Source organism: Podarcis raffonei, chromosome 7 (genome assembly GCF_027172205.1).
Source record: "Podarcis raffonei isolate rPodRaf1 chromosome 7, rPodRaf1.pri, whole genome shotgun sequence".
Lineage (NCBI taxonomy): Eukaryota > Metazoa > Chordata > Lepidosauria > Squamata > Lacertidae > Podarcis > Podarcis raffonei.
Genome location: NC_070608.1, coordinates 45,340,144 through 45,361,151, shown reverse-complemented (window position 1 = coordinate 45,361,151; position 21,008 = coordinate 45,340,144). Strand labels below are relative to the sequence as shown.

The window sequence follows — 21,008 nt, the reverse complement described above, 5'->3', positions numbered from 1 at the left end:
AGCACTCACCCCAGTACCTTACTAAATAAGTGGGATATAATCTGCATGTTAAAAAGCAGGTTAACACCCCACCCCACCCCGACAACAGTCAAAGTGATCCAAAGGCAAGGGCTGTTTCACTAGGATCGTTTGATGGATTATTTCTGCATCATTGAATATGTGTTGAATGGAAAGTAGAACCTTTCAGGTTAAGAAAAGAAAACAACACAAAACACATGGCTCTGAGAAAAAGTATCTGTCAGAGTATTTTGTTCATCTGTGTTTTTTCCTTGTTGTAGTTCTTCTGGATCAGATAACTGGTACTTCTACAGCAGTAACTCCTTCAGCTTCAGGAGATGGTGCCAAAGAGCTGGCTCAAGCTCAGCGAATGATTAACGAGATGAGAAACCGCAATTTTGAGCAACAACTAACAGAAGCAGAAAAGGAGAAAAGAGAAGCCCAGCTTTGTAAGAGCGTAAAGACTGTATGCATAGATCCTGGGATAGAAATGACCCTGAGTAGATTTGCTAGAACGAGGAGGACCGTTGTCTCCTTTGGAAATGCCCACTGGAGTTGTAAACAACGTGGAACTGAAAGTGGTCTTATCATGTATGATCATTCTGTAGCTAACATGAGGTGGAGAAGAAGAAGATGAAGGTGGTAGGCTTGGGGACAGGAGTACAGATGGTAGGATCAGAAAATGCTAGACCAGGAAGAAGCTTTCTGAGGTGCATAAGTCCAAGGAGCAGGTTAAACAAATCTTCTTGGTTGGATGTGAAACCTCCATCCTTCAGTGCTTACTGCAGTTGGGCTTATAAGCTTTGCGTTTTAATTTTTGCATTTCAAGAAGTCAAGGTGAAAACTTCTTTTCTCTTTTCAAAACCGGCAAGCAGTGATATGTAATGTCCACCCCTTTTTTCCTCACTTTGCCTGCAACAGATGTGTATTCATCATTTGCTGCTACACAATTTGGTAAATAAATTGTGGAGAGAAAGGAAATACTTAATGATGGCCGGATTGTACAAGAAAATCACGTAGTACATAGTACATTCTGGGTGCCCACTAAAGGTCTTCATGTGAATTGTAGCAGTAGCATAATTTTGCACTCATTGGCAAGAACAGAGCAGGACTAGTGACCAAAAAGGACTTAAGCTAGGTGGATGCTATCTCCTTACAGCAGTATGGATAATCAAATTTGTTCTTATCATGCTATCCGATAATCAAACTTTATTCATTCTGATTCTCTCCATAGTGCTGGAGCGTGTAAGGACTGAACTACAAAAGCACCAAGCAAAAAACCAGGGACTTATTAAAACTATAAGAGAGTCATTAAATGAGTATGAATCCAAGCTCGAAGACCTTCGGATATCTTTGCAAGAAGCAAAAGAGCAAACAAAGCTGGCTGAAAATTTAAATGGAAATAATCAACTCCTTTTGGAAGATGTTAAGGTGATACCACTTTTATTTATTTTCTTTTTCTTTTTAAAAAAATCTTTAATAGATGAAGAATATGTGAAATTCCAAGTCATTTTATCTGGCCTTATCAATAATCTCTCTCAAAAGGATACTGTGAAAGGCTGATGGAATAAGAAACTGCTGCTTTATTTTGCTTTTTGTTTCTTAATAAAGAAACAAAGTTTAGTTTCTCTGGAACAGTTATATGAGGTGTAATTTAATTGTTCAGCCTGCCCAGACCTATTCTTTGTCCTGAAATTACCTGGGATGACCCAATGATACACAGACATGTCATAAATTGTTCTATCCTGTTCTGCTTTACTTTTGTGCCAAATGCCTATACAGGAAATGGTTACCGGTAGGTAGTTAATTAGTTACCTATTAATAATAATAGTAACCGTTTCTAGTTTAGGAAATAATTATCCAGAGATTTCAGGATAGGATAGTCTTCAGTTTTACAGCAATACCTTCACTTGAAAAATAGGTGCCGGTGCTCACCATGAAGTTGTTACAGTAAGTAACACACTTTTTAACAAGAAGAGATGCTGGTACTGCGTACCCTTGAGTACCCCCTGGGGGCACTGGATGTAAGTGAGGAAGGGCTTTCTCCTTCCCTAATCCTGGACCAACCCTTCTTGGCTTTCAGGAAGCAGGTCCAGAACTGTGGAGCACTGATAAGGAACCCCTGCAATGGCTGCTGTAGAGTGCTAATAGGCATAAGCTGCAGTCCTATATGCACTTACCTGGGAGTCAGGCCCAATAAACTCAATGGAACCTAAATCTGAGTAGACCGTGCAAAGGCTTGCACTATGAATTTTCTATGTCCTCCTCCCTTCAGTTAGGGTTTGCAGGAGGAAGCCAGTGTTCCTTTTCTCCTAATCAGAATCTTTACTTCTACATGCCAGGTTACATTAGCTATGCAGCTGTGCCTTTAAATACAAAGCTGTCTGCTTGTATTGTACACAAAGTGGCAGTGGGAGTGGTGGTGGTACTCCTGGCCTGGATTATAAACAATGGGAGGGGGGGGCTCTTATCTTTTGTCCATACTATGGTTCTGAACTGAATAAGAGCCCCATGCCTGTGATTTGCATTAGGTGAGGAAAGTCTCATTTGCTTCAATGGGAACTTCCCTATGCAAATTGCAGGCATGGGTCCCAATCCAGATTAGGCAATTCATGCCAAAAACAAAAACCCTTCACTTAAAGCTATGATTTAGTAGATGGTGTAACATGTTGATTGGCCCTAAGACACATGCTTGATTTAGGATCAGCCTGCCTTTGGGTAAATGCAACCTGACCATTAAACAAGTTATACCTTTCCCCAAATTGTACTTGCGCCTGGAGACACCCTATGGCTAGATAGTGCCCCTTGTTACTATTCAGAAAGCTATATTACTTATATCTCTGCCAATGAGAGCTGCATTTAAAAATTGAGTCTCCTCTTCATTTCTTTGTCAGAAACGGATTGATGCAATGACTAAACAACAGACTGGCATCTTGGATCTTCTGAGTTCTGCTGAAGCATCATTGTCTCAAGCAAACAGTGTGTTTGGCTTGCTGCAGAAGAGCAAAGAGGTATTGAAGAAGTAATGCTTTAATTCTGTGAAGAGAGAGAGAAATCATTGTAATGGAAATAAAGGTTTATTGCAAGTAATGATTTGATTTTGTAGGCAATAATAGCTGCTCACAAAATACAAGTTATATGTTGAAAACATTTTCCCCCATTTCTGTCTAATCTTTTGTGCTTAATCCTCTGTGCTGTGCTCAAAGCACCAAGATTTGCATGAAAAGCTGAAGCACACAAAAGATAGAATTGCCATTTATTTCCTGTGCTTTTATAAATCTGTCTGGGTCACAGCAAATAAAGTGACATTTGCCTTCAAACTTCAGGAATATGAAAACTTGGCTGCCCAGCTGGATGGCGCAAGGAAGGACTTAAGTGAAAAACTGAAGAGCCAGTCTTTATCGGCCAGCAAGGAACCTCTAGTAGTGAGAGCAGAAGAGCATGCCAACTTTTTACAAGACCTGGCAAGAAAACTGGATGAGTATGTTTTCATTTTTGCAGATGAATAGCTAGATATCATGTATCTTGCTAAAGAGCATTGTATACTGTATTGTGCTAAAGGTAAACGGCGAAGGCAAAAGAAGAGGAACTTGTTATTTATATGTGAGAGCTGATTCATGGATCAAATGGGAGAGGTTCTTATACTGAATCATGTTCTAAACCCCTTTTCCTGCCCTTCAAGCCCACACCAGCAGGAAGGAAGGTGAACATTCAGACCCAACTCCAGCAGCCAGCATGGTAGGACAAATGTCAGGGTCCTAAAGGACCCACCACAACTGACACCAGCCTCTTTTTGTGTGTGTCCTCCTTCCTTTTGAAGTATTTGGGACCCTGCATTCTAAAGAGAAGAGGTAGTTGCAGCCTCTTCCATCTTTAATTTCTGTGGCACCCCTGATATAGGGACCAAAGGCATTCTGAGGAAATTAAGATGGCAGCTGCTTCACCTGGAGCTTCCCTTCAGAGCACTGGGTTGCCCCCTGCAGCCCCTTCCCACTCGTAGGGTGGGGATGGGGAACCAGGGCGGTGCTTGCCCAGGGTCCCATAAAACTGGTGCCAAACCTGCAGGCATGCTCCCTTCAGATGACACCTGTGTATCCGTCACTTTCCAGAACATGACCATATCTTTAGAATGCCAGAGGGGTTCTGATTTCTGACCGAATCTACACATTGCACTGTAAATTTGCCAGCCTACAACACTGAACCAGCTAAAGGGAAGCATGCTTAAGTCTCACTGCTTTCAGTTGGAAAGTAAAGCCAGCATTTAACTAGATGGAACTGGTGGGATTTGAAAGTGTTTTGCTTTGACCAGGAGTGCCAGCCTGGCCCCATGGGTACCCGGAGCCGTGGGTGTCATGCAGTGTGCATGGCCCTGGCACTGAAATTTGTGGGTGCTTGGGCACTCAGGGAGTTGGCACCTATGACTTTGGCTGTCTCTCATTCTTTCTCTTCTTTCATAAAAGTGTGTGTGTTTCAGTTTTAAATTCTGATTTAAGAGCTAACCTCTGCGGTTTTCATGTAAACATTTCTTGGGGATTGGAGTGGTGTCTTTGATCTGCAGCCTCATAAGAGTTTCCTCATGACATGAATTCTCAAGGTAAAAAAGGAACATCAGCAGCAGAGTGTCCCTACCCAAAAATGGCACCTTAAAGTACCATCTGTTGGACCACTTGTGTTATTATATGATGTATACTTTTCTGTTGGGCATTTGTGAGCAAATGCCACCAAAAGAGCAACCAAAAATATTTTCACCATACATGGTCCAGATTGCTAGATTTTCTGCTTTTCTCCCCACAGGATCAAGAAAAACGTCAGCGATGACGAGCTGGTGTCCTGTTCTGTGGCAGCAGCTACTGCCTACGATGACATTATTGATGCCATCAAAGCAGCAGAGGTTGCTGCCAACAGTGCATCCAATGCTGCAGACTCAGCTTTATCGGTAAGAGTATTCTGAAATCACATCAGAATTGTTAGCCGTTGGATTTATTTCATCTTATTTTAAATAAAATGCACAGCCCTTAAGGTACAACCTGACAGCCTGCCTGTTAGCTGAAGTTAACCTTAGAGGAAAGCCTGCTTCCACCTCTCCTCTTCCAGAATCTCTTTGGTCCCATCCCTCTCTCCTGCCTGCTGTCACCAGGATTCTTATTGGGCCTCATAGCAGGTGGGAAAGGAGAATGGGCAGAGGAACCGCTGAAGCACCAGAGTGGGAGACACCACCCTGCTCCTTCTTGTTGTCTCTGTTCTCTTAAGGTGCTTAGGCTAGAACACGGCAACTCTTAACTGGGTATTTAGAGGGCTTGTAATTCAAATTCACAACTTAGTACCTTGCATGATCTGGAATGCTACCGTTGCTAATATGCTACATACATACGGGTTTTAAAAAAAATGCAGTTAAAAGCAGTGATTGATTGATGAAAAGTGAGTTAATAGCACTCCAGACTCATCAGGGAGATAGAATGGGAAGCTTTGATCCTAATCTTACATATCTGAGGGCTGCCTACATTTTGTTCAGCTTAGCTGTGATTTTTTTTTTTAAAAAAGACACCATCTCATTTCATCATTACTTTAGATATTATAGAACTAATCCAGGCAGATTCACAATAGGTTCCAAGGCAACACTCTGACAATTCTCCAAGCATCTCATATTCTGAATAGGGCTTGCATGGAAGTATCTTTAAAATGAATGGGGATTGCACAGTAGCAGATGTTCATGGACTGCATCCAACAAAAATAGAAAACACCTGGCAGAGATTAAATCCTCCTGATTGTGTGCACTGCCTCCTTTGACTTTTTTTAATGTATCCTACCTCCCTTATATGAAGACTTTACATGGCAATGCTTCATTTTCAGACAGTGGAGAGAAAAGACCTAGCTGGAAGTGCCAAGAGACTGAAGACCAACAGCGGCAATCTGTTAAACCAAGCACAGGCTGCACAAAAGACCTTACAGGGTATCTTGAAAAGCAAATAAATAATGTGCAGGTTCATAAAGGTTTTGCCACCATTCTGGTATTGTTGCTTCATGTCTCATTAAGGGTTGAGTTGCACCATCTTTATTACTGCAATGTTAATGGTGAAAGACGTTAGTATGAAACTGGCAGTTTTCAGATGAGCCAATAACAAAGTAACAGTATCAGATGAAAGACTGGCTCGTTTTGAAGAGTGGGTGGCTTTGGTTACTTGGGAACAATTTTGGAGAAACAGATCTCTCCGCTTTGAAGTGGTAAAAGTAATGTTTGAGGGCGTTACCACTTTAGAAAGCATTACAGCCTTACAACCTTTCAAAGCTGGGAATGGGACAAATCTAGGCAATGCAACAATTTGATCTGGCCTGCAGCAATTTTAACAAGATGAAATCAAAGTCAAGGAGGGAAATTGCATGTAGCTTGATCAGCATGCTTCTTGACTCATGAGAAAAAGGATATCATTCAAAAAGCGGTTGGGAGTCATATATATTTCTGTTTGAGGGATTTGTGCAACATCCTGATTGATACCTACTTTATTGCAGACCCTAACCCACCAGGGATCAGGGGTGTGCAGCCAGAAATACTCCCCGTGCCCAGGATGCTATATGCAGGAATGAGGGATTCTGAGAATAGTTGGGTTTCAGTGATTAAAATCATGCAGTTCCAGTCCGCTCATAAGACATGTGGCACCCTCATCACTGTTATTGGCTATTAAGGAGTAATATGTAATAGGATTCCAAATATCTCTGACCTGCTTAGTTCTCAGCTAGCTGCTTTTAGGCAAGTAATAAAATCCGTTTGGAGCTTTTTGGAAAGGGTAATTCTTCCTGTATTCTACTCCTTACAACCTGATCCCATAGAAAGCTATTATCTAGTTGCAGAATATTGGGTTTTTAATGCAGAATTACAAGTTTACTGAGTATACCCAATGCTCACCCATCTCCAAGTGTAAAGGTGGCCATTTAATGTGCTTATATTAGGATTGAATTTGGCTGTGATGGAGTTGCTTCTCCTCCTCCTGTTGAAAGACTAGAGAACAAAGTAGTGAAGCTTCACCAGAAAATGATCCAATCCATAGTTATCAGACTGATTTAACACTTGGTTGGTTGGTGGATTTTGTGTGTGTGTTTTTTTACAGACATCAGTCCCACTCTTGATGACTTAAAGAGCAGACTTGAGGTTGCTGAGCACAAGAAAAATGTGATAAAGGCAAATCTTACAAGCTTTCAAAACGACCTTCAGGGGATAAATAGAGGTAAATAATTTGATGTGGACTTCCACTGCTGTATATTTTGTTCTGCATTTCTTATTATGCCAAGCACCTAATCCCTGGCCCAACTTCCCGCAAGCAAAACCCTCCCTTCTGCCAACCACCCAAACCCCCACCAATTTTAGCAATTGGCAGAAAAATAAATGAGAGATTGTGTCCTGCACTCTCTCCCCAGTCATCAGACCAATCAACTGATGAGTGGAGAGGAGGTATTCCCTTAAGATGATCTGCAGGAATTAGCCACGTAGAGCCGGGGGGCTGTGTGCAAGAGGGTGCAGAGGCCAAGACCATTGGCCTGCAGGCCCTGGAGGGTTGGCCAAGGGTAACTGTGGCCCTCAGACCAAAAACGTTAGACAGCCCTTGCCTTGTAAATAAAAAACAGCCCTATCCAAATGGGGAAGGAAAGATAATAAGGAGCAAAATATGTGGTCATATAGAAACCAGTCACATATTTGGATTTTTGTGCATCTTTTCCTTTCCTCTAGATGACACAGACGACTTGATTACAAGTGCAAAGAACATGGTCAAAAATGCCAATGACATTACTGCTAATGTTCTCACGGAACTGAACCCAATTAAAGAAGATGTGGAAAAGATAAAGATTTCCTATGGAAGCACACAGAGCTCTAACTATAACAAGGCTTTGAATGATGCAAACAATACAGGTAAGCAGTTTGTTTGTTCCATGGGCCTCTTCCAGCCTTTCAGGAGTGATATCAGCATTTGTTTTGGAGGGGAGAACTAGGCCATGTTGCTGTTGTTGAATATTCTTTCACAACTTGCTAAATATAGATGTTATAAATCTGGTTATTGCTGGGAATTCCTAGAAAAGGTCCTCACCCAAAGTCTTTTCTTAAGTCTTGGGGCACTTCCAGACTGTCACTGTTTTGTGAGTGGGATTCACTCTCAAGACTGGCAAATAATTCAGGTCATACAGTTAAGTGGATTAGACGCGCAAAAAAGCTCCTTCCAATTTTTATTTTTATTTTAAAGTAGGGAACACGATGGGAAATGAAAGGAAAATGTACTGGAAAGCAAGGGATGACAATTGCTTTACTTAATGTCGTACAACCATCCCCACTACCCCTCAAACAGCAGGATAAACATTAAATGAATAGGTTGTCAGGAAACTACCCTGGTATGAATTGAGTGTGCCCCATTATACAGTGGTACCTCGGGTTAAATATGCTTCAGGTTACATACACTTCAGGTTACGGACTCCACTAACCCAGAAATAGTACCTCAGGTTAAGAACTTTGCTTCAGGATGAGAACAGAAATCGCGAGGCGGTGGCACAGCAGCAGCGGGAGGACCTATTAGCTAAAGTGGTGCTTCAGGTTAAGAACAGTTTCAGGTTAAGAATGGACCTCCAAATCGAATTAAGTACGTAACCGGAGGTACCACTGTATTCCAGCAGTTGCAGATTACATGACTCATATTTTGCATTTACTACATAATGCTTCCCTCATGTCACTAAAAAAAATAAAAATCCTATCCACAGTAAAGAACTTGACAAACATCCTCCCAGATCTGTTTAACAAGATTACACGCATCAATGAACAACTTATGCCAATAGCTAACATATCGGAGAATATAAACCGCATCAGAGAGCTCATCCAGCAAGCAAGAGATGCTGCTAACAAGGTATGTGGCTTGTGGCAGAATCTTCCATAGCTTCTTCTTTCTGTCCTCTTTTGCTACTTGTCATCACATGTTCGCCCAGGAATGTTGCTACATGCCCACGCTCACATATTTTATTATTGTCACCCAGGTGTATTTAGTGAAACCTTTAATAAAGAGAAATAATTTATTCTTTAGGTCTGCCCAGAGAGCAATTTTCCCCAGGACAGGTTTGATGCTGAAAAGCCAACTGGACATCATCATCATCATTATTCTTATTATTATTTTATTTATACTCCACCTTTTTCCCTGATTGGATTCAAAGCAGCTTACATATTAAAATGAGAACCACTAAAAGTATAGGAAAACAATAATAAAAAAGTAAACATTGTTAGAAGTAAAGCTATTTACATATATAAAATCTGTTTAATCCATACAATTACAATTAAAAAACACAGTATGGCACCAGCCCAGTCATTAAAAGCAGTCAATTCACGAAAGCATTGGGGCAAAAATGCTGCTGTAAATGGGTGTCAGCTTGGGTATCCTGCTAATTTGTGGCCTGTTGTTTTGAACTCCAATGGGTCATGATGGGGAGAAATTGCTTTTGAACAGACTGGAAGCATCAGAAAGCTCTCTCTTCATCATGTGCAAGCATCACACAGGGAAGCTTGAGCTTAATGGCATTATCTCAGTTCCCTAATCCATGTTCATAGGAATCTACCCTTGTGGAGCAGGCAAGATCCCCCGGAGAAGGTACAAGAATTAAGTTCTAATATGGTTCACTAATTGAGTAAGAACCATTACTTACATGCTTAAAAATGTTCCTGTGCTTACCAATGTAAGTCACAAGGAAAACCAGTATTTTCCATGGGTACATGGTGCAAACATATCCTACAGGCCCACAGTAACAGAGCATCAGTTGCCTGCTTCTCTTCTGTTTCACAGAATGTAAATATTGTTTTCCCCTTGAATACTTTGGAGGGGGGGAGGTCTGAAGGAGGAGCCTGTTCTACACATATAAGGTTCCTGGTCACATAGGCTACAAACTGTATAGGGAGCCCATGTATGTAGGGTAGACTTCTCCCTCCAGACACACACACAAAACATGGGTGGCATAGGGAAGCAACAGGGATACAAAAGCTGGTGTGGGCCAGTGAGCACTCTCCCAGCCACACAGTGATAACTGAAAATGAAATGTCTGAATAGGACTGTAGTTGTTTACATATATTAAGGCTGTTGCATGGCTCCCCAGAACTTAAGTCAAAATTGCCTGTCTGTTTTGATTCCCATGAGTTTGTAACTGATTATATTCATATTCATTTTTAATAGGTTGCTGTTCCCATGAGGTTCAATGGCAGTTCTGGGGTTGAGGTCCGGCCTCCAGATAACCTTGATGACTTGAAAGGCTATACTTCTCTTTCTTTGTATCTGCAAAGGCCTCTCTCACGATTGGACAGCCCACGGCGGCAGACGTCCAACATGTTTGTCATGTACTTGGGTGACAAGGATGTAAGTATTCGTTTCTTGTCTCCATTATTTTTATTAATATTTATTACGCTATTCACCCATCATTATGAACAATGGGTTGTAAATATCTGAGCAGCTGTTCAAATAATTGAATTGCTTTGATAAAGTGAGTATCTCTGCAAAAAGCAAACAAAACAAAAAGTCTATGTGAATTCAGTTCTGCCAAGTTGTTTATTTTATATAGTTTTAGGTGACATTTTTTTCAATTTTTATTTTATGTGAGATACACGCAGTTTTATGTGGCCATTTGGAACCAAATTAGCCTTAAAAAGCAAATGTGGTTTTAATTTGCAATCCATTGATAATTTGAAAGCTTGCAGTCCCATTGTAAATAAAGGCCCATTGTTAAAAAATTTAAAAAAATAAAAATAAAGGCCCATTGTGTTATAATTTAAAATTACATTTCAGGAATTTAAAAAACAATAAAGGGATAATTTTATTCTTATACCTTAGAAACCCACATATGTAAGTAGTTTGTGTATCACTGTGTGAATGTGTTCCACTTTTTGAATATGATATTAGCTGAAAGTGGAGTGACGGTTACATCTTTTAAACATGCACAGACATGGCTTATTAACTTAATTTGGGGTGGCAAATGTGAATGGACATCGGACTATTCTATCTAACAGTCAATTAACTGAAAGTGGCTTGTGGGCCCAGGCATAGTAGGCTGCTGCTGGTGGGGGCCAAGTCACGGGGAGATGCAATAATCACAAGACAAGCATTTTGGGATTAAACAGGCCACGACTTTAATGATTGCAGATGTCAGTAGGCATTGGGTGTGTATTCTGAATCATCCATTCCGTCTGGATTTGGCAGGGTTAATCCTAGGTTAAGAATCACCCTATGACGTATATCAAATTGGGGCGACTTCTCCAGAATCATCATTTGGGGTGGGGGTGTTATGGTCCATCATTCCCTGCCTGGGCATCTGGACAGAAACATGTTCCTCTGGACTCCCTTAATGGGGTACCCTGATTCTTGGGAGTAAGGGATGGGACTCCCAACCCCCCACTCCCTTCCCTTGACTAAAGATCCAACACAATGCCTTATCCACTAGCAAGTTGTGACAATAGCTACGAGGTAGGCAAAAGCCTCAGATAGGCCCAATTTGGCTTGCGGAATAATTCCTCCCTGGCCAAATATTTCCCTATGGACCTTCTTGGATGTTAACATCAACAGAAGGGGCTCTCTTGGTAATTTGGCCAGTCTCAGAAGTTTGGGTTTTTGTGACCTGGAGAGGGCATTCCCTGTGGCAGTCCTTAAGTTTTAGAATTCCATTCCCACAGAGATGTATCTGACACCTTCATAATGTAGTTTACATAATATATTGCAGATGCACATTTTTACTCTTTTGACACATGAGATAAATATTCTCAATTCTTGTGACTGTAATTTGTTTGAATACTATATTTTTAAATTTCTGGAACCCATGGTGAAAGGCAAGTAAGAAATAAAAATATAACCAGACGGCTCAAAACTAAAGTTCCAATACTTCTTGGAGTTGGTGTGCCACTTTAACTGGCCTAGAATTGGTTTATGCTTCAAGTTATAAATGACACCAATTGGTAGCTGCCATCTTGGGGCAAATAGCAGCTTTAGGAGGGTAATTTTCACTGGGACCACAAAATAGGTAGAAAAGGTTGGGTGAGGGGAATGTACTCCCTGTGCACAGCCTAACAGTCACAAACAACTGATACTTCTAAAGATTATTTTTTTAAAAATGTGAAGCCAGCTTTCTTAATTAAGAATTTTTTTTTCATGTTTAGAGTTCCAAGGACTACATAGGCATGGCTGTCCGCGATGGCCGTCTCATTTGCGCCTATAGTTTAGGGGGCGATGAAGCCGAAATACGGGTGCCTGAATCGGTGTTTGAAAGCGATACCAAGGATGCAATTTTGGATCGTGTGCAGTTTGAAAGGTATGGGACTCTATAAAAGAAATCCTTCCCGATCTTTTTGTGGGCTTAGGTTGAGATATTCAAATTTTGTCCCTTTTTTTTTTTTAGGATTTACCAGTATGCAAAACTGAATTACATTCAAGGTGCAACCTCTCCTTCACCATCAAGCTTTGGGCCTTTTGATGACAGCAGTGGAAACAGCCATACTCTTCTCAACCTGGATCCTGACAATGTGGTCTTCTATGTTGGAGGATATCCATCAGATTTTATAGTAATGTGTTTAAAACTTATGGAAATATTTTGTGTGTGTGTGTGTGTGTGTATTGTAAATCAAGCGCTGATACTCCAGATTAGTCTTTCAATATCATACTTGCTTCACAAAAAGGACCTAAGCAATAACAACCCATAACTTATTGTTATTATTAATATTCTGCTGGGAGCTGCCAAGAGTGGCTGGGGAAATCCAGCCAGTTGGGTGGGGTATAAATTATTATTATTATTATTATTATTATTATTATTATTATTATTTATTTATTTATTATTTATTAGTTAGTTAGTTAGTTAGTTAGTATGAGATATACATCCTAGGTGGGTTTCAAAAAATGAAACCAAATTTTGCATTGAAAAGCAGAATTCATCAATCTGAATAATTAATTAAAATTATGGTGCTGAATTTCACTGAAGACTGTTTTTACTTTTACAGCTTCCCAGTACGCTAAACTACTCTCCTTATGAAGGCTGCATTGAACTGGATAGCTTGAACGAGAGAGTTATCAGCCTGTACAATTTCAAGAGGAGTTTTAATCTTGATACCAGTGAAGTACAACCATGCAGAAGGTAAAAGAAATAAAAAAATCCTACCACGTGCCCTGTGCTGTATATTTGGAATTTTATAATACATAGAATCATAGAGTTGGAAGGGACCCTGAGGGTCATTTAGTTCAACCCCCTGCAATGCAAGAATCCTGCCCACAGCCATCCCTGGGTGGGCTCGAACCAACAGCCTTCTGGTTAACAGCCAGGTGCACTGACGCATTGCGCCACAGAATAATCTATCACCAGTGTTCAAAACTCCCATTGTTCTAGGTGCATTTTGCGACAGGAAATTTCATTGGTGTGAGCAGTTTCTGAGCTCTGGGCTCAGTTCTGCGCCTAAGATTTCAGATTTAAAACTGCAGAGTGGAAGGAAAGGAGGACCTTTTTCTGCCTCCCCACTTCCAGCTACTCTCTGAAGACTGGAGAAGTATTAAGAATATTAGGGGGTGAACAGGGGAAAGACTAGACCATATGAAAAATGAACATAGTATTTTAGCTGCAGTTCATTCATTTTCAGTATCGTATTCTTGTTACAAAAAAAGTGCGCCTAAACCGTTGTTGTGCCCATAACCTAGGTTTAAGGTGCTATTTAGCTCCTAGCTTTCATATCTCAGTTTCTAACACTGTCACACTCTCCTTATCCCAGTCAAAGTTTAGCAATTGTGGCTTCGAGAGATATCTTTTCTATCATATTGTAATGGCATCCACATGGAACAGAACAGAATTAGCAAAGGAAGCTGAACATGTGTTTAACAAGCCTTAACAATTAGGTGTGCTGAACTGTTCCAAGTCCTATGCAGTTTTTAAGAAGCCCATACAGACAACTCAGGCATTCTTTCTGTAAAATCTTTTCCACTTAGTAGGTTGATACTAATGATTAAGCTGTCAGAGGATGAGAATGCTCATCTTGGGGAAGTAAGGTCATCTGTGTGGGCTTGCTGTGAGATCGTGCAAGATAAATCCACTGTGTAGATTCTTCTTGTTTATGTCCCAACAGGAGAAAGCAGCCTTTTTTAAAATAATTGTGACCAAAAAAAATTAAGTTTTAAAATACAATTTCCCCTTTTTATTACCTCAAACTGAAAAATGCTAATTATGTGAATGTTTGCTTAACATACTTCTTGAGATTCTGAACATGCAGTAATTCTCACTTCCCCCATTCTTTGTTACAGATATAAAGAACAGTCTTCCAAACTTTATTTTGAAGGCACAGGTTACGCCCATGTTGATGTAACTTCACCAACTAGCGCTTTTCGACGATATGAACAAACCATTCAGACTACTACAGATGATGGAATTGTGTTTTTTGCAAGTAATCAGGTAATATTTCTGCTCATGTGGAGAAAGAGATTCATGCAAATAATATTTGCATAACAATTAAGAGCGTATGGATAAGAAAATTGAATTGTAGAACCTGAATGTAATTAGGAAAAATGTTTAAAAAGCATGTGCTTTACACATGTCTTATAAAACATAGTGTTTCATATTGCTTGGTGGCAAAAATTGATAAGTAACTTCAATGATTATTGAGAAATCTTAGTTACCGGTAACTAATTCTTCAGGCCAGGGCATAAGCTTAATCAATGGAAAGAAGACTATTCTTGATCCATTTAAAGCTTTGTATTATTCCAGCAAGTAATTCTGATGCCAGCATAGAAACATATGGCAGAAGTGGAAAGAACGGTTATGCCCAATTACTTTGCCCACAGTCAAAAGACTTGAAGAAGTGAGGTTAGCAGGTGAAATGTTTTGAATGAAAGATTAGGAGAAATTACTGTAACAACCCCCAACCTAAATATTCAGCCTGTGATTTACTGTGTTCACTGCTTTGTGTTGTCTTCATATAGAAAAATGCTATATGCATTTTATAAATAAATAGAGTTGAGGCAAAAGTTTTGCGTGTGTCAGATTAAAGGAAATAGTGCTTGAGGATGAATTATTCCTCAGGGCTTAGCGATAAAATTTTCTTTCAGAGTTGCCCTTCTGCTTTCTCTAACGTAGGCTACTTACGTAATAGTAGGACAGAACTGCAGTAAGCAGAACAAAGTGCTCAAAGGAATGGCTGTGTTTTCTTGGGCTTTTTAGTTGTACAACATACGAGCTCCTAATCTAGAAATGTATAATAAGGCTGTGGAACCTGCCATGGCAATCATACCAGCTCTGGCCAATCCAGAAACTCTATGCTGCCTGCCAATTGTAAGGCTGATGTTGCAGATTCCTGTTCTGTTCTGCATAAAGGACATTTCTGAGGCCTGAACACACAATAATGGGGACCCAGAATCCTGAGGTTACAAGTGCAAGCCTGAGTCCTTGAGACTAAGGTTACTTAGATGCCTGAAGAACCAAGCAGGCAGCCTGATTCAGAGATCAGAAATGTGCAGTAGTTGGATTCAATATGGCTTTGATCACTGAAAAGAAGAGAGCAAGTAGAGGATGGCGAGTTATGGATTTCTGAAACGTGGCTCAGATTCAAATTCATCTGTACATTCAGCCACTAGAACTGGTAATGCACATTTTCTTTAAAACGTTGAGGCTGAAATTTTCAGGATTACTGCACAGAGTACTGCTAATTATGCCTAATTCAAATAAATGACTCTTTATATTACATGACATATTATTTCTTAATTGCAGGACAAGTTCATTTGTTTGAGGATTGAAAAAGGCCAGCTGGTACTCAGGTATAAAGTTGATTCACAGCCTCCGAAAGAAGCAAGGAGCCAAGTGGTCATAAACAACGGAATGGATCAAATAGTAAGGCTTTTTTTAAAAAAAAATGTAAAATAAATGAATATCCAACAATGTAATCACTTATGAATGATGTTATAAATGATGCAAATTCATACCATTTATAAAAGTTAACATTTCTGCTTAGCATCTTCTAGATGTTATGTCTTTTTTTCCTTCAAAGAACTTAGTTTTCTCACTTTTACTAGTTATTTAACTACCCAAAGGAACAACAGTTCGATTAACTTCTGAAGCATTATTGTTTTAAAAACAAGTTGTGATAATATGAAATATATATATAAATTCCCTTGTTTCTTTGTAGGCTGGTTTAAAATCTGATTGTTTTATTCATTTCAGGTTCTTTTACTCATTGGTCCACAAATAGTTGCTTTTGGCAGGCCTAGAGAACAAGTTAACATAAGTATGTTTCCGTTCAATTCATATTACCTCGGTGGAATCCCAGCCTCTATAAGAGAACGGTGAGTTACACTGCAGATTACTCCTTAAGATTGTTGTGTTGTTTTATGGATGGAAGTCAGGCCTGCACAACTTGGGGTCCACTGAGCTGAATGATGTGACCTTCCAGGTGTTGTGGTATGACGGGGAGCTGATGGGTTTTTCCTGTGTTTAATGTCTAGTGTGAGCATTGTCAAATCATCTTGAACACTACAAATACTTGGCAGCTGGGCTGTATTCAGCTTGGTAGGTTTCATTTGTGCAGGCATGATTAACACAAAGCGGAGCATTTCACCGAAAGACCTAGATGGTCCTTTCCCAGGTCTGGGTTGAACTGTAAGGCCTTAGTTTGTACCTCCAGTTCCAGTTCACAAACACAAAAGCTTACTACGTAGATACAAAAATATTCTTCACATAAGTTTAATGCCGGTTTGCACTTGTCATTCTGCCATTGTAATACTGCTCTCATGTGTATAGTGGGGGTCAGTGAATAGAGTGGCAGATTTGAGAGTGGGATACACTTTTCTAACCAAGATATTTAATTAGTGACCTAGGGCAAGTCACAATCTCTTAGCAGCACTTACTGAATTACTCTGGAGATAAGAAGTGGAAAGCAGTTTGTACATGAAATGAGACATTTGGAATCAATAATGGCAAATATAAAGGCCATATGGTATTTTTTCTTTCTTTGCGGAAACAGCTTTAATATATCGACACCTCCATTTCGTGGGTGCATGAAGAATGTAAAAACTTCTTTTGAGTCTTCCCCTACCATCTCTGAGATGCTTGGTGTCAGCAAAAATTGTCCCGAAGACTGGAAGGTAATTTGCCGATTACAGCTTCCTTAGGTACTGGATACTAATCATGATCATGATGGCATTTCATTCATATAATGCATTTAAGACAAAAAAACCCAAAAAAAACAAAACAAAAACAAAAAACATTTGCAAAGTGAGGGCTTCCACACCTTCCCAAAATAAGATCTGTGAGTCCCACATTCCCATGGAGCCCATAACGTGAGATCCGTTAATTCCACTTGATATATTAGACAGAAGCAAGGAAAGTAGGAATGACTCTTCTGAAAAAGGAAACCTATTCATTATCCATTTGTATTTTTAGCTTGTGAGAGCTGCAACTTTTTCTAAGAATGGAGTACTTGATTTGAGTGATGATGGTTTTCCATTTCCTAACGACTTCCAAATTGGATTTGGCTTTCACACATTGGCCCTTGATGGAACATTGCTATATTACAATTTACGGGTATGAGAGATATGTCTTCTTTTGTTCTCCTATTCAAAGATAATCATTTTCCCTTTTTTGCCAAAGCTAAAACCTCAAAAATTAAATTTTGGTTTGTTTGTTTTTAGCCTGATGTGCTTACTGTGCTCCTGAGAAATGGCTTTGTCATCGTAAAGTTAGCTGATGAAGAAGGTCAGTCTAGCAAGAGATATGAAGATGGCTCAATGCATTATGTAACAGTGATGAAAGAGGGTGACACGTAAGTCCAACACTTTATGGGACAGAGTGAATGCTATGTTAGAGAAAAAATATGGGGCTGTATTGCTTGACTTGACATTTGATTACAGTGGTACCTTGGGTTAAGTACTTAATTCTTTCCGGAGGTCCATACTTAACCTGAAACCGTTCTTAACCTGAAGCACCACTTTAGCTAATGGGGCCTCCTGCTGCTGCTGCGCCGCTGGAGCATGATTTCTGTTCTCATCCTGAAGCAAAGTTCTTAACCTGAAGCACTATTTCTGGGTTAGCGGAGTCTGTAACCTGAAGCGTATGTAACCTGAAGCATATGTAACCCGAGGTACCACTGTATATAATATCTAGAAAGTTAAAATTGCATTAGGATTAATGCCAGCAGTTGATGTGGAACCTCAGAATAAACAGGAGACTTTTTTTGTATTTTCAAAGTCTTCACAGTTCCATTCTTGAATATTAGAGCATTTTCTGTGACAAAATGTAGACCCAGTTTATTTTTGTGTGTTCTGTATGCGCTTATCTCTGTGCTTGGTACGCCAGTTTCACAACCCACTCCTCTTCCATAGGGCATGATCAAGAACTCTGCAGCTCTGCATATAAGAGTAGAAAGGCTTTTCATACTCTTCTGTGAGACTTCACTGGCATTTCCCATTGTGTGCACCATGCGCTTCCCTCTCAGAGAACAGAATGAAGCAAATATTGTGCACACAGAGCTCTGCAAGCAGATTGCAACTGTTAGATCACAACTAGCATGTATAAATTGATCTCTTAGCTTTCCCAGGTTATGCTAAATACACAGATGCTGCTAACCTTTTGCCTCCACATCTTCTTTGTATGGACTTGTTCAAATATCTTCTTTTCATATCTGTTTTGATCTTTGCTAGCAACCTAGGAATCATGGCATTTTTATTTTTGTTTTTACATAAATGGGGAAATTCTGTAATGTTGCTGCAATTGTGAAGCCTGCACCCATTGTTAATTTGTGTTGGCTTGGTGGAGCAGAAGCTTCTATGATTAGATTCTGATGATGTGCATCTCATGTGACGATCATCACCGTGGTTAACCTGGTTAGTTGAACATTCAGTCGTGGTTTGGCCATCACAAATATTGGCTTCTTACTCCATGAATACCAGCTTCTGGGAGGTAACCTGGCAGGAAATAACCCTATCCCATGACAACCAACTAGCTGCTTGAATTCTGTCTCTGTGGAGAGCACTGCAGCAACAATCCAATTCATCAGCAATAATGTGTCAAATGTAATGGTTTGATTTCTAAGATAATGCCTATATGGAGTTTTAGAATCTGTATTGGATGCTCTCATTTAGTCACATGGGTATACATAGACTGCATGGACCCTTTGGCTAGCCACAGAAAATGTTAGACTGTTAATGAGTGGTGTAGGTTTTGTGCTGCAGTGTGAAAACAAAGAGCAAAAGAGGCACCAACATGGCCACATACTTCTGCATAAGTTGTGCGGAATCTGATTCTATTCTGCTTAATCACGGTCCCATGCAGAAAAGGGGAAACTCTACTGCAGTCAGTCCAAATTTAATAAATACACGATTAATAAATAAATAGACACTGGTGATTATATGCAACCCTTTTCCATCCAAGGAGAACAAGGCTGTGCTTGAAGTCATAATTTACCAGCTCAGGGTATCATCTTTTGTGAATTCTAGATTAGTGTCCATTAGAAGCTGGACCTTTGGGGTAGCTGTCTCAGTATTATAGAATGTCCTCCTTCTGGGGGCTCTCACTTGCCTATTTTTTGAGGCCGGCAAAAAAATTTGTTCTAGGCTTTTGAAAATGAGTTAACTAAGAATGGAATGCTACAGGTGTGTGTGTGTTTGTGTGTGTGTGTGTGTGTGTGTGTATACTGATCTGATTGGTTGGTTTTCTTTCCTTTTTAAAAAATGTACTTGTAGTGCTTTATGCTGTAAACAGCTTTGTGAACAACTGTTAAAACGTACTGTACGAATGTTAAGTGGCTGATGAAATAAATGTTGGGATGACTTAATAGTTTTGCTCTCAAAATTTCACTCTGGGTTGTGTTTTTCTCGTTCCAGGCTTAAGATGTTAGTTGATGATGTGCCTGAGTCAACAATAGTTGGAACCCTTGGAAGAAAAACAATGAGTCGGCCAATAGAGTTGGGTGGGAATGATTTTGAAGGATGCATTTCCAATGTCTTTATACAAAGGTAAACATATTGCACAAGAGCACAGACTGTTCCAATCCATTAATATGGTACTTTCTGCTCCTCACAAAACCAGTGTTTACAATGAGCACAACAGAATCGTAATACGCTGCACGATGCCTTTGGGCATATACTGAAAAAGTAGCATCTGTATGCTTGAAAGTGAAACCAGAACGTTAGCAAGTAGTACCTGAAAAAGACAATGCTGTATTGTGCAGGGTTTGGATCGCCCTTCCTCTGTGTTGACTGTACTGCTGGCATTTGCCATACTGCTTAGCTCATGGACTATCAGGAAATTGGTGCAGATTAGGCACACTGCAGCTTCCCAGTACAGCTTGCACTGCATCAGTTTATCAGAAACCACCCAAAATGTGCGGAGGTACAGTTGTGATACTTTTACACTTTCATAACTGTTTTGGTGTTGCTGAGTCCCAGAAAAATATTTTGGGGGCTGCAAACAGGAGGGGCAAAGTATATTTCTAGGTGGGCAAGTTGCTCTCTGAAAGAAAAATAACAGTATGTGTTAAGGATAGGGGTCCAGCAATGAAGAGGAGGGCAAGTTCCTCATTTAGAGGGGTGCTTGCCCCTCTTCCTCTGGTACCACCCATACTGAGCCCACCTGCTCATTTCTCTCAACTCAGGCTGCAATCTTTTACCTCCTGTAGCGCATGTAACCTATCCAGAGTCTCAGCTATTTTCTAACATAAATATTAGAGAACCTTTAGTTAAATCATATTCCAGGTGGGAGGTCCCTGTGAGAGAAAGTAATATTTTTGCAAATCGCCCCTTAACAGAATAAGTAAGGAGCCACTTAAAAGAGAAGTATTATTGATTGGGGAAGGCAGAACATTCATCAATTCAACTAAGATTTACAAATTTATAGATGTTATTACCTATATTGTGGGTGCTTATTTCTCAGCACAGCTGCATTCAGAACACCTTTCCCAAAGATGCATTCATTTTTCACTGATAAAGTAGTGCCAATAAAAATGCCACCTCCAAATGTGTCACCTCGTATACAAAACACAATAGAGAGGCAAAGCA

General features: G+C 40.0%; 1 protein-coding gene across 1 annotated transcript in view; it reads left to right on the top strand.

The window, feature by feature from the left end:
• The window catches only part of LAMA3 (laminin subunit alpha 3), a 132,604-nt gene that overhangs the window by 99,777 nt on the left and 11,819 nt on the right, over positions 1-21,008 (top strand). Inside the window, exons 50-69 of the mRNA XM_053396385.1 lie at positions 279-446; positions 1,232-1,428; positions 2,892-3,008; positions 3,324-3,478; positions 4,792-4,933; positions 5,848-5,947; positions 7,101-7,217; positions 7,718-7,897; positions 8,734-8,876; positions 10,185-10,364; positions 12,152-12,303; positions 12,391-12,553; positions 12,986-13,119; positions 14,271-14,418; positions 15,730-15,849; positions 16,180-16,301; positions 16,979-17,099; positions 17,398-17,538; positions 17,646-17,776; positions 19,836-19,967. Coding sequence (XP_053252360.1) covers positions 279-446; positions 1,232-1,428; positions 2,892-3,008; positions 3,324-3,478; positions 4,792-4,933; positions 5,848-5,947; positions 7,101-7,217; positions 7,718-7,897; positions 8,734-8,876; positions 10,185-10,364; positions 12,152-12,303; positions 12,391-12,553; positions 12,986-13,119; positions 14,271-14,418; positions 15,730-15,849; positions 16,180-16,301; positions 16,979-17,099; positions 17,398-17,538; positions 17,646-17,776; positions 19,836-19,967 — 2,863 coding nt within the window. The remainder of the gene's footprint in view (positions 1-278; positions 447-1,231; positions 1,429-2,891; positions 3,009-3,323; positions 3,479-4,791; positions 4,934-5,847; positions 5,948-7,100; positions 7,218-7,717; positions 7,898-8,733; positions 8,877-10,184; positions 10,365-12,151; positions 12,304-12,390; positions 12,554-12,985; positions 13,120-14,270; positions 14,419-15,729; positions 15,850-16,179; positions 16,302-16,978; positions 17,100-17,397; positions 17,539-17,645; positions 17,777-19,835; positions 19,968-21,008) is intronic.